The sequence below is a fragment of the Plecotus auritus genome, assembly GCF_963455305.1.
Source record: "Plecotus auritus genome assembly, chromosome: 8".
NCBI classification, from domain to species: domain Eukaryota; kingdom Metazoa; phylum Chordata; class Mammalia; order Chiroptera; family Vespertilionidae; genus Plecotus; species Plecotus auritus.
This window is the reverse complement of record NC_137782.1, coordinates 82,862,218-82,879,209: the sequence shown is the minus strand read 5'-3', so window position 1 is coordinate 82,879,209 and position 16,992 is coordinate 82,862,218. Positions and strand designations below refer to the sequence as shown.

At 40.2% G+C, this 16,992-nt stretch overlaps 1 protein-coding gene across 3 annotated transcripts in view; it reads left to right on the top strand.

Moving 5' to 3' along the window:
- RALGAPA2 (Ral GTPase activating protein catalytic subunit alpha 2) overlaps positions 1-16,992 on the top strand; it is a gene marked incomplete at its 3' end in the record, with an annotated part of 304,312 nt that overhangs the window by 197,473 nt on the left and 89,847 nt on the right. For all 3 annotated transcript variants that reach the window (XM_080683050.1, XM_080683051.1, XM_080683049.1), the window contains 2 exons: positions 3,809-3,964; positions 10,129-10,287. In XM_080683050.1, coding sequence (XP_080539176.1) covers positions 3,809-3,964; positions 10,129-10,287 — 315 coding nt within the window. The remainder of the gene's footprint in view (positions 1-3,808; positions 3,965-10,128; positions 10,288-16,992) is intronic.

Genomic DNA, 16,992 nt, shown 5'->3' with positions numbered 1-16,992 from the left:
AATATAGTAACCATGATGGTTTAGCTATCAACCTTGGTATAGGTCCAGTTATCTGTTTAAAATACCTTCAAGTATATATATATTTAGGTAGATCCCAGGATGATTAACAATGAAAATTTTGTTTGTGCATTTCTAAATGATACTCTGACAGACAGACATATGTACATTTATATATATGTGTGCATACATATATATCTGTCTCCAAAAACGTAACCAATAAAAAATATATTCCCAGAATCTAAAAGAATTCAGAGCAGTTAAAATGAAAATCAGCATATCTGAAATAATTTTACCCCTTACTACTGTTGTTTTGGTTTCTTGGTTATTTGTGCTGTGAGAAATTCTCTGGGTGCATAAGGAAGACTTGTCTCTGAGAGTGAGATTAGCAAGGGGACTGATGTGGAGGTAGGGTCAGGGAAAGAGTACTTCAAGGTCAAGACAATATATTTTCTAAAAGGTCAAGTAGGTTTTGGTCTAAAAGAGTTATTACACTTCCAATAAATCATTGTCCTTACTAATAAGGTTACTTCTTTGTCATACAAAATACTTATTATTTAACTAATAAATTTTTTAAAAAATACATTCTTAACTAGTATTTTAAGAAAATACTAATACATTAATTAATTCAGTGTGTATATTGATTGTATTTGGCACAGAAAAGATTCTTCTATTTTTTAAATTGTGTTTTATAGTTGCTTTACTGAAAAAAAATACTAATTTATAAAATATTTTTAAAAATGGATCTAGGCACAAAGAAGTAAACAGTTATGCCATGGCTTGAAAAAAATTACGATTCATAGACTCTTGGCAGTGTTGTAAATTGGAGCAACTCATTTTTTCAAATTGAATTTATTGGGGTGACATTGGTTCACAAAATCATACAGGTTCATGTGTCTTCATTGATCTCTGTGCCAGTACCAGGTTGTTTTGATTACAATGGCATTGTAGTATTGTTTGATATCAGGTTGTGTGATACTTCTAACTTTGGTGTTACTTTTTTTTTCCTCAAGATTGCTGAGGCTATTGGGGTCTTTTGTGGTTCCACATAAATTTTTGTTCTAGATCTGTGAGCTATGCCATTGGTATTTTTAGTAGGAACTGTATTGAATCTGTAGATTGCTTTGGGTAATATGAACATTTTAATGATGTTAATTTTTTCTATCCATGAACATGGTATATGCTTACACTTAATTATATTTTCCTCAGTTTCTTTCTTCAGTACCTTATAATTTTCCAAGTACATGTCTTTTACCTCCTTAGTTAAATTTATTTCTAGATACCTTATTTTTTATTGTTGCAATAGAAAATGGGGATTTCTGATGATTTATCATTGGTTTATAAAAATAGCCACCAATGTCTGAATATTAATTTTGTATTCTGCTACTTTTCCAAATTCATTTATTAGATCTAGTAGTTTTTTGGTGGAGTCTTTAGAGTTTTCTGTGTACACAATCATATCATCTACGAATAATGACCGTTTTAACTTCCTCCTTTTCAATTTGGATACATTTTATTTTTTCTAGTCTGATTGCTATGGCTAGTACTTCAGTACTATTAAATAAGAGTGGTGAAAGCAGACATTCCTGTCTTATTCCTGATCTTAAGGAAAACGCTTTTAGTTTTGCCCATTGAGTTTGATGTTGACTGTGGGTTTGTCATATATGGCATTTATTATGTTGAGGTATGGTCCCTCTATTCCCACTTTGCTGAGAGTTTTTATCATAAATAGGTGCTGTATTTTATGAAATACTTTCGTCTACCTATCTGGAGCTACCACACTATTTGCCGTTTGTGGCTGAGTCTGTTGGGCCTTGGTGTGCATGGGATGGGCCAATCTGAATACAAGGGTCACCTTCCTCCAACTTAAAGCTGGGAACAGATCTATAAAATGTCTGAGGTTCCCTGAGGTCTGTCGCCATCTGTCAGCTACTATGTCTCCCCCAGAGGTTGCCTGATCTTCCTCCAGAACCTTCTGAAGAATGACTGTAGAGTGGGCACAGGCTGGCCGAAGTGCACAGACCCTTCCATAGATTGCAAGCTCAATAGGATGGATGACCAGGGTTGGGAGACAGGGCTAGTGGGTCTCCTACTTGGAGACTGCACAGTCAGGCACCCAGTGACAGCAAAGTGGCTCCTACTGCAGAAACTACTCAGTCTCAGCCCATCTCCAACTCTCTCACCCAGGAGGAGCACTCCAGAGGTTCAAGTTGTGTGCAGGCAGCCATCTCCTCTGCAGGACCAAATTTAACAGGGCAGAGCCTCTGGGGCTTGGTAGAACAGATCATAAGAGTACCCTATTGGGCATGGTGCCACTGAGCCTGCAGGAAGGGGCCAAGCATTTCATCCTGGTCCCAAACAATAACTTCTGGGGCGACACACTTCAAATGTTAGAGCAGCACACCCTTCCCATTGCAGAACTGAGCTTAGCTGGGCAAGGCCACTGGGACTTGGGAGAGCCAATCCAAACAGTCTCCCATGGAGGTATTGCCTGCAAGCCGGTAGGAGGGGGGTGGGCACTTCTTCCCCTTCCCAGGATAGTGCAGGCTGGTTCCAGGGCAAAATCTTCCTTGGGAGACACTCTGAAAATCCCAGCTTTGCTAGGCACTCTGACCCCCCTTGTGGGACTGAACTCAGCAGGGTGGGGCCACAGAGTGGCCGGGCAGTCCCAGTGATTCAACAGGTGAGTGCCAAGCTCCACTGGCTGTGTGCTATAGGTGGAAAAGAATGGTCTCTTTTCCAAAGCTACACAGTTCAGTCACTGTCTGAGTTTCCACCAAGAGCTTCTCCAGAAAAAGAGCCCCTATAGGTCCCCACTGGGTGCAGTCAGCAGACCCCGCTGCAGTACCAGAGCACAGCAGAGTGGTGTTGCCAGTAGCTAGAGGATGGGGCAGTGCACTCCCCAGGCTGATGCTGTAATAGGAGCGCTTCACCCTGGAAAAGTAGCCTCTGGGTCTCTAGCAGATGCACTTCTCTTCCAGGTGGACTGAATCCCCACTGATTTTCACCTCCAGATGCTATTTACTGTTTATGCAGCCTCCTCTTCCCATCTCTGTTGCTCTGGTTTAGGGATCCCTGCATGGGGTTGAGACCCCTTGTTCCTGTGGGGAGGGAGTTTTGCATTCAGGATATCCCTCCGGCTTCTCAGCCACCCACAAGGTGCAGAAGGCCAGCCCTTCCCACATCTCTGCCCTTCTTACCAGACTCTATGTGGCATCTTCTATAAATCCTTGGTTATAATATTTTCAGTTCAGCTAGTGTGCTGGAGCAGGTGAGTGTAGCTTCCACCTACTCTCCAGCCATCTTAGAATCTGAAACAACACTTTAAAAGGCAGTTTAGGAACGATTGTTAAATTTTGAACCATCTGTACCCGTTGATCCAATATCCTACAGAAACACTGCTTTGAATGCTCCTCTGGTTTGACCTTCGGAAACTCCATGAAACCATCAGTAGGGAAACTGTGTGTGTGTGTGTGTGTGTGTGTGTGTGTGTGTGTGTGTGTGTGTGTACACACATACCACTAGCGGTACACACACACACATACACACACACACAGTTAGAGAAACAAAGTTAGACAAATATGCACCAAACTTTTGATAATTATTTTCTTAAGTTGGTAAGATTATGGAATATTCTTATTGTTAATGTTTCGCTAATATTTTCATTTTGTCTGACTTTGTATTACATTTGTTTTCGTCAGAAAACTATAGAAATGAACATAATTCTTTAAAATGCACTTTCCTTCTTAGTGAATAAGAAGAGCTAATGTTTAAAAAACCCTGTTTCTTTTTCCTCTTTGACCTGGGTCAGGTGGATCTCTCAACCCACTGTGGGTTCATGGGTGGACTTCAGCGCAACGGCAGCACAGGACAGACCGCCCCTTACTATGCTACCTCAACTGTGGAAGTAATTTTCCACGTTTCCACTCGGATGCCATCAGACTCAGATGATTCACTCACCAAAAAGGTAAGCACCTGGTGTGCAGGTGGGCTCTCCTGGAATTGAACAAAGGCCATGGATAGCATGCACTGAGACCAGCTAACTCTGGATGCGGCCTCGGTGTCCCTCTTCTCTAACTACAGCTGTAGTTAATCTGAAATATCCGGTGTGGCACAAACTAGATCTAGAAATAGGTGAAAAGCAATCAATCATTTGAGTCTTAAATCCTGAGATTAAGATTTAGGAAGAATCTTTAATGTTATTACTTTTGGATATTTCCTCACATGCCTATTAACTGACAGAAAGTGACAGTGTTGACCTCTCCTGTTGGCAAAGGTCATAAGATATAATGACCCTGGACCAGTGGAGCCCTGAGAAAGCCAGCACCTCACAGGCTAGCTGTGCGGCAGTGTGGCAGTGGCTGTGAAGATGGGAAGTGCAGGTGTGCTGCTGGCCAGGTGTCCCACCTTTGGCAGTCTCCTTGTGTTCTCCTTCACGTTGGCCCTGTGGGCAGTTTTCTCTAGAATTCAAAGGAAACCTTCCACCCCCGAGGCAGCTCCCCCAGGGGAACAGGCCTTGTGCTTTCCAATCTGCTGGATGTTCACCTCAGGGGGGCTTCTGTTAGAAGTGAGGAGCACCTAAATGGAAGAGGAATTTTAGTCTGGGAAGGAAGCCTGGAAGTCTGACCCACTCCTGTGAGTTTCCCAATGAGAAGAACTTTCACTCGCCTGCTAGTGAGTGGCAGCACCTGGAATTCCTGCCTCACATGCACTCTCTTCCTACAAGGAACTGAGGACAGCACCTGGGTGGGTTCGTAACGGCTCATTCAGATGCTGACTAAGGCTGGCCCTTGGGTTCTGGTGTGTTTGTGATAGTCATGTCTGGAAATAGGCAGACCTGGGCTCAAGTTTATATCCAGTTACTTTACTAGCCTGTGCCTTAGCTTCTTCATCTATTAAATGAGATTTAAAATATAGATTATGCCACAGGGTTGTTGTGAAGTAAATGGATAATGCCTGTAAAATTGCTTAGCATAGTGCCTGGTAAGATTTCTGACAGTAGCCCTCATCATTGCCCAGCAGCGTAATTGATTCTTTTATTCCCCTGTTTTATTAAGCAGATGATTGATATTGGCCGATGGGCCTCACTCTACCCACTTTCTTCCTTTCCTCTGCGGTTTTGCTTTTTGACTGCTGTAGCCGCAGACCTCTGGACCACAATCATGGTGGCAGCAGTGAGTCTTCCCACGAGACCTCAGCACAATCACAGACAACTCTCACCATGACCGAGTGTCTAGGATGCATAAAGCCTGGTGGGCTTTCACTCCCAGGCCACGTGCTAGCATGGCCTCGCATTGGCCGTGGGCTGGCTCCCACACACAGGGAGGAAGTGCCTCCACATCTTAGGTTTTGATGGCTGCCCCAGCTGTGATGTTCTCAGTGAAGGGGACCCTGCCCTCAGAGAATCTATTTCAGATTACCAAGACCCAGGTGGGGTTTACACATTCGTTTCATTTTAAGTTCCTTGTAAATTGCTGCTATTCTGAAAATGTGTCACCATATTCTATGATTCATGACTGAGAACTATTTTATTAAAGATAGGCTTATATAAAATTTTTTTAATTGTTTTCTAAGTAAAGTAGGATTGTCTTTTTTGAGAAAAGACATGGTGTTTTCTTGATGAAATGCCATGCGATAAATAATGTTCTAAAGCTTGGCCTGCCTGAAGGATTCCCTACCGTAATAATCAAAATTCAGCTGATACCTTTTGCAGCTCCAAGATTTAGCATCATTAGTGACACACTCTTTTCATCAGGATGTCTCACAGCTAGACTAAAAATCAGTCACAGGAACAAGAGCCCACCGTTTCTTATCTTATTCTAACTAAATTGTCCCTAACAGCTTAAAAATGAGCTGCAAAATTCTAAAGTGATGCATGGTCTCTTCTGCCCCTATCATGGGGGCACTTTGTCAATTCTGCAATTCGGTTGCAACCCCATCCTGAACTCTTGATCCTTCACTGCAGAAATTTGTTAGCTCCAGCTAGATTAGATTTTTCACAGCTAATCTAACTGCTGTAGGGGTTTGCAGAGTGGGGACAGAGCTGTGCTATTGGATTTATCCAATTCATTTGACTCCAGGACTATAATTGCACTTATGTCTTACAAGGCTTTTATAGCCTCAGGCTGTCCAGCCGCATAAAAAACAAATTGGCAGTGATACAGTCCGAGTGAAAAGGGATGAAAGGCCCACATTATCAGTCTCCAGGCAGCACTGTTCTGGCAGGAAGTTTCTTGGTTAATTTACAAATAAAACTTAGATTTTAGGATGGGCACACTGTCAGCTGAACAATGGGGATGTCAGGCCTGACTGTTACTTAGTAAAAGTAGCAGTCGGGCCCACTGAGGAGCAGGAATTCTTCAATCAAACAGACGACTCCTTCTGGAGCCAGCTGGCGCTGTAATGCAATTAGTTGAGAAAGGAGGTCAGCCTGTTAGGTGTGCACCATGACCAGTGTCACCAGCGCATGCTGCCTGGCAGCAGCAGGCAGAATGGCCCAGGCGGAGGGACTTTAAAACTCTGTCAGGACGAGAAGTGGCAGGAGGTGCACTTGATGTCTTAGGACTTAAGAATTGAGCATTTGCTTTGAGCCTGTTAAGCGCCTATGCCTTCTGGAGCCTGCTGTGCAATGGAAGCAGTCGCTGGCATAAATGACAGCTCCAGGACGAGACTCCTCAGTCCTCCAGATTACACACGAGTCCCATCAACTCGACTTGTGTGCACAGACTTGCTGCTGATGGGTCTCTGATTTAAGGGCCTCTAATCAAAAATTTTCAAAACTCACAAAATGTCTCTGTAATGAAATCCCCTTTAAATTGAACAACACTTTGAAGTTTCCAGAGTCTGTATACTGACAATGCTGACAATAAGGCCAGGTTAATTTATTCATTTTACCTGCTTATATTTTGTTGTGGACAGAAGTGGGTGTGTTTCTGCTCTTTGCTCCAGATTTATCAGCCAATTGGTCCTGTGGCCTTTGCTCTCAGTTTTGCGAGTTAGTTAGTTAAAGTGTGCCATGCCCAGAGGTCTGAGGCACGTGGCATTGAAAGCAGCTTGGAGATGATGAATATTGTGTTATTACCACACAAAAGTGGCTCCTCCTTAATTCCAGAATTGCCACACTAGGAGGATGGGCCTGTTGGTATGATGCTGTTCTCCCGTGCTATAGTTTTGAGAATACAGTAGCACACAGAATTAGGAGAGGCCTACTTGGATTATACAATTGAATAACCTAATTTAGGAAAAGGAGAGGAACTGCAAAATTTCAATAATCACTGTGTTACCTCCGAGCTATTGTCTTGCAACGTATGCTTCTTCATCCACAGGAGAGGTCACACAGAGGATGCTGGTATTAGGTGGCAGCCCCACATTTCAAAGGCGTTTAGTAGGTGGGTTGATCCTGTTAAGATGCTTGTGCCAGCATTATATCAAGGGGCACAGCTCTCACAATTAATTACCTTCCTCTGGTCTAAATTCCTCCCAAGTTTCACCTTTATACTATTCATTTTTTCCCTTGAAAACATGCCTTTATTGTGCTGCTGGCGATGCTGGCTACCATGTTTTCACTCCAAAAGGATTGCATTTCGGGAGTGTGTTGTGAAGTTTTATGAATATTTTATGAAAAAGGAAAAAGGTAAGTTTTAGCCTCTAAGGTGGAAATAGAGAAATAGAGATGTTCAGTGTTACTGTGAGAACCTACTGTTTATGTAATGGGTTGCTTGCTACCCTTTTAGCTTTTATAGGTGAGAATGATGTAGTGAGTGATTTTGCATTTAGAAAGTTGTAGATGCCATTAAATTATTCTGGATCATCGTGACTTGTGGTCTGCACGCACAGTTTCATTAGTCACAGAGCCCATATTCAGACACAGTGAAATCATGCGCCCCTCGATATAGGTACAAAGGTACAGGTTCCAGTCTCTTTTTAAAAAAAGAGGGAGTGAAGTGTAAGAAGGCATTGTAACAAACCAACTTCCTTTGTAACCTTATAAATGGAAAGGAGGCCATGTTAGGGTCCCTTTGGATTTTCCCTTTGTGGTCAAATAGTCCATAAAGAAAATGGTTTTTATACTAATACTAAAAGCCTGGTGCACGATTTCGTGCACAGGTGGGGAACGGGCCTGCCAGGGGGAGGGGCCATGGGGTGTTGGCTGGCAGGCCCCACCCCCGATTTTGGTGGGGGGGATCGGGGCAGGGCTGGCCTGGGGAAGGGGCCTCGGGAGGTTGAGAGGGGCCGATCGGGGCCCCCAATCAGACAGGTTGGCCCCCCGCAGTGCACGTCATAGTGACTGGTCATTCCAGTTGTTTCAGTTCCATCATTCCGGTCGCTTGGCTTTTGTATATATAGATGTTTTAATGTGTTTTCAATAAATAGTATTTAAAGCATCCTTTTTTAATATATATTTTAAGATAAAAATAAAACATTAGCTTTGAGACAACATCTCTATTAAAGTGCCTCTGAATTCAGTCACTTTTAGGCTTAATCTATTAAATAATTTAGGAAGCACAAATGCTTTTTTGCAGTAGTTGACAGTGACCTGCAGTGTGAGAGGGCTGAAACCTCACATTTTTGGTAGGTCAGAGGGCCTTCACCAGTCAGCCTTTATGGTTTTAGCACTTCAGTTTTGGTCAACATTTTAACCTTTATAGTCTGGTTTCTTTAGCCACACTTGAAGGCTTACTCAGATGATTTCCTACGCTGCTTTCTCAGCCCAGGACGTGAAGTCATCATGCAGGGTTTTATCTTGGGTGTCCTTGCATCTGACAGAGCCTAGCCCTGGAAGAACTCGCAAAGGCCCCTCATTGGAGGCATGTGAAAGCCCCTCAGAAGGCCAGGAGTTGCTGACTTGCTTTTAAATTTTATGGCCTCCCTTTGTATAAAATAATAAATAAGTGGGCTAACCTATTTGAGCTACAACAACACAAATTGCTTTTGGCATAGGCTTAGATAGCCATGAAAAGTAGAAATGGTGCTGAATTAGGAGCCCAGCCCAGGTTTCCAGGCCCACTCTGCCACCCACTATTCATGCACCTTGAGTAGGTGGTGCCTTCACCTTCCTGAGCCACATTTCCTCCCCGCTAGATAACATAAAAATTAAACAAAACAATGTGTATGAGCAAACTTTCTATACAGTAAGGCACTCTTCAAATTCTAGGTACTAGTGTTCTTATCACATTTAAGTAATATTTATTTCTTAAAAATGATTTATACTAGTACATACTTCTTGATGGGGGGGGCTTAATTTATTTTTATTGTTCAAGTATTACATATGTCTCCTTTTTCCCCACTTGACCCCCTCCCCGCCACTCCCGCCCCACCCCCCAGGACCATCCCAGTGTCCATGTCCATTGGTTATGCTAATATGCATGCATACAAGTCCTTTGGTTGATGTCTTAACTCCCCCATTCCCCCCACTATACATACTTCTTAAAGGTTTATCACAAGGCTAGTTTTTATGCATTTGGTAACAATTGTGTTATAATGGCTTATGTTCTCTTATATTCATACTAGAGGCCCAAAGCACGAAATTCGTGCAAGAGTAGGCCTTCCTTCCCCCAGCTGCTGGCACTGGCTTCCCTCTGGCACCCGGGACCCGGGCTGGCTTCCCTCCAGCCGCCGGCAGGCACCTGGGACCCAGGCACCCAGGACCCGGGCTTCCCTCGTAGCCCTCGCTTCGTCCGGGAGGACTTCCGATCTAATTAGCATATTATGCTTTTATTATTACAGATTTTTTTCCTTAATAACTATTAAATTCTTATGAAGCTCTACCATAATATGGAATAAGGACTTATGTTGTTAATTATTTATAGACATGCTCAGCAATATAAAGCATGAGGCTTTGATGCAGGAGTAAAATTTAATTTTTAAAAATCCTTGAAAAAGTCTTTTCCCCATCCAGCCGTAATGTGTGCTTATGGGCATCATCATAGTACCAATGTGTCTCATAGAAGGTGAGCTGTGTTTTCATGCCCTGGTGCTCTTCCAAATCCTCATAGAGGACATTGGTGTTGCAGCCATTTTTGGTAGTGAAATATTTTTGCATCTGAGTGTTATAATTCAATTTGTAAGCCACGACCCCTCATAAACTGCTTGTATTACTCTGATTAATAAAGAGCCAATTTTCCATTGCAGCTTCGTCACTTGGGGAATGACGAGGTCCACATCGTCTGGTCTGAACACTCCAGGGACTACCGCAGGGGTATTATCCCAACCGCCTTTGGAGACGTTTCAATCATTATTTACCCAATAAAGAATCACATGTTCTTTATCGCAATAACGAAGAAACCAGAGGTACATTTTCACATTATTGACCAACTATATTAACTGACTCATATAACATTTGCCATATGATTCACTGTTATTAAAAAACAATGATATAAATATGTTAAAGGGGACTTTTTTCCAAGTGGTAAATGGCTTACATGTATCTGAATTATACATGCTCTAGGAATCAAATATGAATTGGGGTTTTCAAAGAATCTTTCATCATGAGCACAGAATTTCATATATTATTACTTAACCTGATTTTTTAAATGTTTTAAATGTATGATTTTAAAAATGTTTCAAATTTTTAAAATTTTGTGATTAAAAATATATACTTTTAAATTTTGGGCATATTGGTTAATAATAAGAATTGAACAAACCCCATATCACATCTAGCATTTGTGGATGGCTATGGTTGTAGAATACAACCTTGCCTAATGGATGGGCACTGATTGCCAAGCCTCTAACTGTTGCTAATGGGGGGGGGGGGTGTCAATCCTGAAGGATTATGGGCATGTCCATGAAGAGGCTGGGCTTCTGTAGCACAGTCCATGTGATGACTTTTAACAGTTGAAGCACCTTGCCACAGAATCAATTCAGCCATGCCACATGGTATTGATCATGGGAAAGTCTGGAACAATCCAATGTACTAAATTGGCTGCAGTTTTTATCCTTGCCAGGTCTTTAGTGGTACTTCAGCAGTGCTTTATATAGTGACGTGTTTTTGTTTTGGAGTTATTAATAGAAGGGTTTTTTAAGTGTATTAATGAAACATTTAGTGTATTAAGTCACTCCTCCTCAAGAAAATGACTTGTACTTAAGCTTTATATTAAAAATAATCTTAAATTACATTCTAAACTATTCTTCTAAAGGAGCTAAAGTTACCATTCTAAATACTCAGTGTTTTTAAGCTTTAAAATAATAGACTGAGATTTACTGGGGTATATAACCTAATCTAAACTGTTAAAGTTGGGGGAAATAAGTGAGCTAAAAAATGAAAGGTGCTTCAAACAGTGCCTAGCCCAGAGTAAAAGCTATTTAACTATTAACTATTAGTGTTAGTTGTTGTTGTTATTATTATTATTATTGCTGTTACTATTTTTTGTTATATGAAAATAGAATAAATAATAAACCTTAAGTTTAACACGATTATTTCTCAGACTAGGTACAGGATTATTTCTCAGACTAGTCACGAATTCAGAAAAGTTCCCCTCTGGCTGGTGAGAAGCCTGACATAAAGGGAGCTTTCTTTTCTATTCAGGGAGCAAAGATGCCAAAAGTTTTTCATATTAAATATTTCTATTATCTTTGATATAGGTTTCTGCATATGTGAAGTTTTCTCTTTTTTTTTTTTATAAGAAAATGCTCTTAGTGCTAGTAACATTTATGTTTATCCATAAAGAGTACTTCAACTTTAAGAATTAAACTAAAAATTTTAGTATTAGACAATCAATAAATTTATTATCCAGTAACTTTCAAAACTGGAAAATGTGTTTCTTTAATATTTAGTATGGATTAATTGGTTTTATTAGTTCATTTTCAACATGGCCCTCTAAAATGTCACTTAATGTTTTAAAAATGTTGCCTTTATTTCTATAATATATAAAGAACATAAAAGATATTACACTTATAATGCATGAAAACAAGTAACATACCTTTTTAAATTTTTTTAATGTATTTAAGTTTTAAAATTTGGTCATGAATTCTGACAAGATGAATTGAGCAAATGGCATTCTTAATATTTCAATTCAAAAAGCCTAAAGGGAAGAAGAGAATAATGGCCAACTGGAAATTTAGTGTTATCTCTACATTTAAAGTACAAACCATTACAATGTAATAAAATTAATCCAGACATTTCCAGGGCAAGTGTGGCTGACCTTTTGTTCACCAACCACTGACCCCAGGGTGAATGCAAGAGGCTTGTGGAGGGAAAGTCTGTTTGTTTGGCTTCAGTCCCTGGTATTTAAATTGCATTCCCTAATCAAATGAAAAGGCTGTCCTCTCTATCAGGTTACAGAATCCATGGCAACATTTGGCCTTTTATATCCATAATGTTAGCCTTTTTGTTTGCATCTAAGTAGAGACACCTGGAGCAATGTTAACATTAACCGATTTAGCATTAATAGCTTCATTATATAAGAATTTCTGATCAGATAGCTGTTACTTTTGTTATATTGCTTCAGCTTGTATTATTGTCATTTTTTATCTCCCTGCTTGGCAACCAGGCAATGATTTGCAAATTTTTTTTGTCTTGATTAATTAAGCAATATAATTATCAGTAACCGTGATGCAGTCTTTGCTCAACAAAGCTTCTGGGAGAAAACAATGGTCAGTCTGTTAGTGTGAATGCATTCCACGCGTCCCAGATGCATGAGGATATTATGGACAATGAGGGGAAAGGCCGCCTGTGAGCGAGGACAAAGGGTGCCACGCAGACTCGACACACTGCACATACCGCCAGGGACATGCTGCGGGCTCCCTGGGACACAGACGTCTCGTTAGATTACAGCTAGTCAGCAGAGATTAATTCTCAGCCATTTGGTGCAATAATTTACCCATTCCCTAGTCTTTTAACTTGTGCTCCTTACTATGAAAGTGAAGGCTTTGTGCTCAGAAGGTTTATTTATTTAACCTTGCCGACGTTTAGGGATCTCCAACAAAAATCATTATTTTTGCTTAGAAATTGTAATGATGCAGCTGCTGAAAGTTGAGGAATATCCCTTTTAGGAGAATGGGATATGTACAAATTTCAAAAATTCTAGGTAGAGTCAAAGCCATTCTTTCAGCACGTGTATATTTCATCTGAATATAGTGTGACTCAGTGGTCTAAGTACCTTTATTTTACTGGTCTCTGGGAAGCCATACTTCTCTCTAAAAATAATTTTAATCCTTTTTTTAGGAGGAAAAGAAATCTCATCAGTACACAAAAGTCCTGCTCATTGGACAGAGTCATGCATATTCAAAATTGTACTCTCATTCATTTGGCCTCATTAATAGTGTATGTAATAATGTAGGGCTATTTGTAATACAAGCTCACAGACAGCATTGCTTTCAAGTCCTTTGAAATTTAACATATTTTGCTTTTTCATTCCATACACTGTCCTTAAATATACAAATTATGTGTCTGGCAGAATCCACCACCTTTTACACAGCATTTGTGAAATGGTATGCTGAAGTATGGGTGTGCTTACAGTGAGCATAAAAAACCCTCACGCATAAAAGGGCCTGCTCACTTCTTGAGCTTTTTATTAAAGTTTTTAAAGAAGAAATAAATAAATAAAAATCAGTGTGCTTAGCAACATCATTTCGCTGTGAAATTACTTTCAGAGTAAGTCCATCTCCACAAATATCAACACAGTAGTCTTTGTTTACAGAAAAGAAATGTGCTATTGTCAGACTTCTGTTTTTTTCTACTTTCATTACTAAGTTGGCAGTCAGGGAAGACTTGCATGTGAGTGATTTAAAGGGTTTGTTAAAATGTCCAATTTGTTCTGCAGAAAGGTGATTCATAAAGCTCCCACATTGCAGTCAGTACCCGTATTGCTTTCCTTCTTCCAGTAAGTGACAGTAATATTAATGTTCAGAACACTTATTTTTATGAATTTGTGAAAGTAAGTTTTAGCACTTTGGGCATGTTTATCTCCAGGCACATTGGTGACTATCTGGTGACTGTCTGACCAAAGGGTGGACATGTTGAGGCAGCCTAGTCCTGGAGCAGCTGAAAAAAGAAGCTTCGTGAAGGATTCTCCTGATCACCTCAACCAGAGTGTCAGTGCTGTAATTGCAAAACAAAGTAGCATGTCCTCCACATGCTGCTTTACTCAGCCCTGATAGATATGGGCATGGGAGAAATAGGGAGGATGATGTAATCATTTCTCAGTAGTATAGGCAGGAGAGAGGAATCGCTTAGGAGATGGGATCCCCAAGTTCCAGCTCCAATGCTGCCGCAAGTGGGTGGGCATCTTGGGCAGATCTCTCAATTTCTTTGGACCTCAGCTTCCTGTCACATTCAGGTTGGGTTCCAAATTCTCTTTACAGTCTTTTCAGGGTCCTAAGTGCCCCTTCAAGGCTGGATGTTCTCATTCCTAAATGCCCATCTTTTCCATAGTTGTCCCAACCCGCGAGGCTGCTTTTGAGGTAGTATCTGGATCCCTTGCAGACTCGAGTGAGTGTGTATGTGTCCCTCTTCAGGAAGACTGCTAGCCCAGGGCCTTCACCTGGAACAAATGCCCAGAAATGCTGGGTAAGATGAATTAATGCACCAGTGAGTCCAAGAGGAGCCAGTGTTGGTACTTGAGTTTGAAAGAAAACCTTTGACTAGTGTGGCTTTATTACATAGGGAGTGTGTTTGACTACAACACGCATGTCAAACTCAAAGGCTAACATGGGCCAAATAAACAAGGTTTAAGTTTATGTGGGCTGCAAAAAAAACAAAAGCTTCAATTTTCATAGAAACATAGGTTTATTTCAATAGAGGCGTGCTGAATACAAAGGGCTGAAGTAAATGAGTAACATAAAATAATAAAACATTTTAATAAAAATTAGTATTTTTTCTTGAACATTAACTTACCAGACACTGAATAAATGCACAAATTAATAAGGGTAACACAAATAAACCTATTTTTCTTGTTCTCTGAAAGCGAAATATTTCCTGTTACGCACACCAGACAAGTCAGTACAAGACTAGTGACATGGCAATCGACTGCTAAAATATTCGCTGCTAGTATTAGTGGAGAGAAATGGTGCGCCTGCCTGTAAGGCATGTAAGGGAAATGAATGCAACACGATTATAATAATCAGTCATTAGCGAACATTGTAGTTTGTTATTAATAATCATGTATAACAGGATATTGTAAAAATCAAGTTACAAAATTTTTATTAAAAGGTTTCTTACATACCGTTATATTGGCTGCGCCGCAAAAATATTCGTTGTGGGCCGCAAGTTTGACATGCTTGGACTATTACATGGTTGTGTAAATTTTTATTTCAAATGTGCAGTTTTCACAAGTATTTATCTCAGCACCAATAAAATAACCTTTTTGAGATTAAGTCATACACTTTAAAGTACTCTGGGAAATTCTTGGGAAAAGTGAGTTGTTAACTTTTGAATATGTAAAGAATCATTTATTTTGAAAAGATAACTGAAAATAACCAGAATTTACTAAAATACATTATTAAATGGATTACTGCAATTTGTTCTGTTTTGGTAATTTATTATTATTTTTAGTAAAGGAATGTCATTGAGAATTTGGTGAAAAGGCAGCTGTCATTCGCAGATGTTACATCAAAATCAAATTTATTGTCTAATTTGTTGCCACTCCTAATTAGAGCAATTCTCTGGATACAAGGGATTTATGTTGTTCCTTTTGTCCAGTTTTTGAAAGATTATCTGATTCACCCACAAGCAGTTGCCAGAAAATAATAAAGAACATTTATATATAAGATGAGCTTCAGTACAGATGGAAAAAATCTATAGCCTATGATTACTACCTCCTGCTTTAGCTTTCATAACAATTTGGCCATTGAGAATCACTGCTCAGTTGATCTTCCTCAAGAGTTGACATTGTTTTCCCCTTTTTTAGTTGGTCTTTGATATATACATCTTATTCTCCTTTGCCTTCTCCTCCTTCCTTTGGCCAGCCAGAGGCAGGGTGTGAATGTACATCGAGTGGCAAATGGTAGATCCTGCTTCTTATCAGAAAGCAAGACAGCTCTCATCGTCTACCTCTGAGCTACAAAATGTGACTTTGTTCTCAATAAATGTTAATCTTATTACTGCTATTTCTCATTATGATGCCCATTCATATTCTTCCACATTTTTGCAATCGTACAACTGTTTTCATAGCCTTACAACGCTTTTAAACCATCTCTACTCATCCTAGACAGTTTGGCTCAGTGGGTAGAGCATCGGCCTGCAGACCAAAGGGTCCCAGGTTCGCTTCTAGTCAATGGCAAGTACCTCAGTTGCAGGCTCCTCCCCAGCCTGGGCCCTGGTCAGGGCACATGCAGGAGGCAACCAATTGATGTGTTTTTCTCACATTGGTATTTCTCTCTGTCTTTCCCTCTTTCTTCCACTCTCTCTAAAAACCAATGGAAAAATATCCTTGGGTGAGGATTAAAAAAAAATAATAAATAAATAAATAAATAAATAAACAAACCATTTCTCCTGAAACAACTTTATTCATAGAATTGCCCTCCTATTTTCTTTCATCTTTTTGATGTCTGCTTTCCTAAACTATAGAGTACATATCTCTTCTACAAATTTGCCCCCAGAATTAGAGAATTTATCCTTACAGATGTATTTTCTGTGCTATATCTGAAATTCATCAGTTTGTTTTTTGTTTTCTGCATGAATCCTGTCACACAACTTCGCCTTTGGGCGGCTTTTACTGGACATCATACGAGGAAGTACACTTATTTTTTTCTAGGACTATATTTTATTTTTTTAAATATATTTTATTGATTTTTTTATAGAGAGGAGGGGATAGGGATAGAGAGTTAGAAACATCGATGAGAGAGAAACATCCATCAGCTCCCTCCTGCACAACCCCCACTAGGGATCGAGCCTGCAACCAAGGTACATACCCCTGACTGGAATCAAACCCGGGACCTTTCAATCCGTGGGCCGACACTATCCACTCAACCAAACAGGCGAGGGCTAGGACTGTATTTGAATAAACTCTTATTCAGTGTGGTCTTGCTAAAGAGAGAAGGAAAGGATTATTCTTTCTT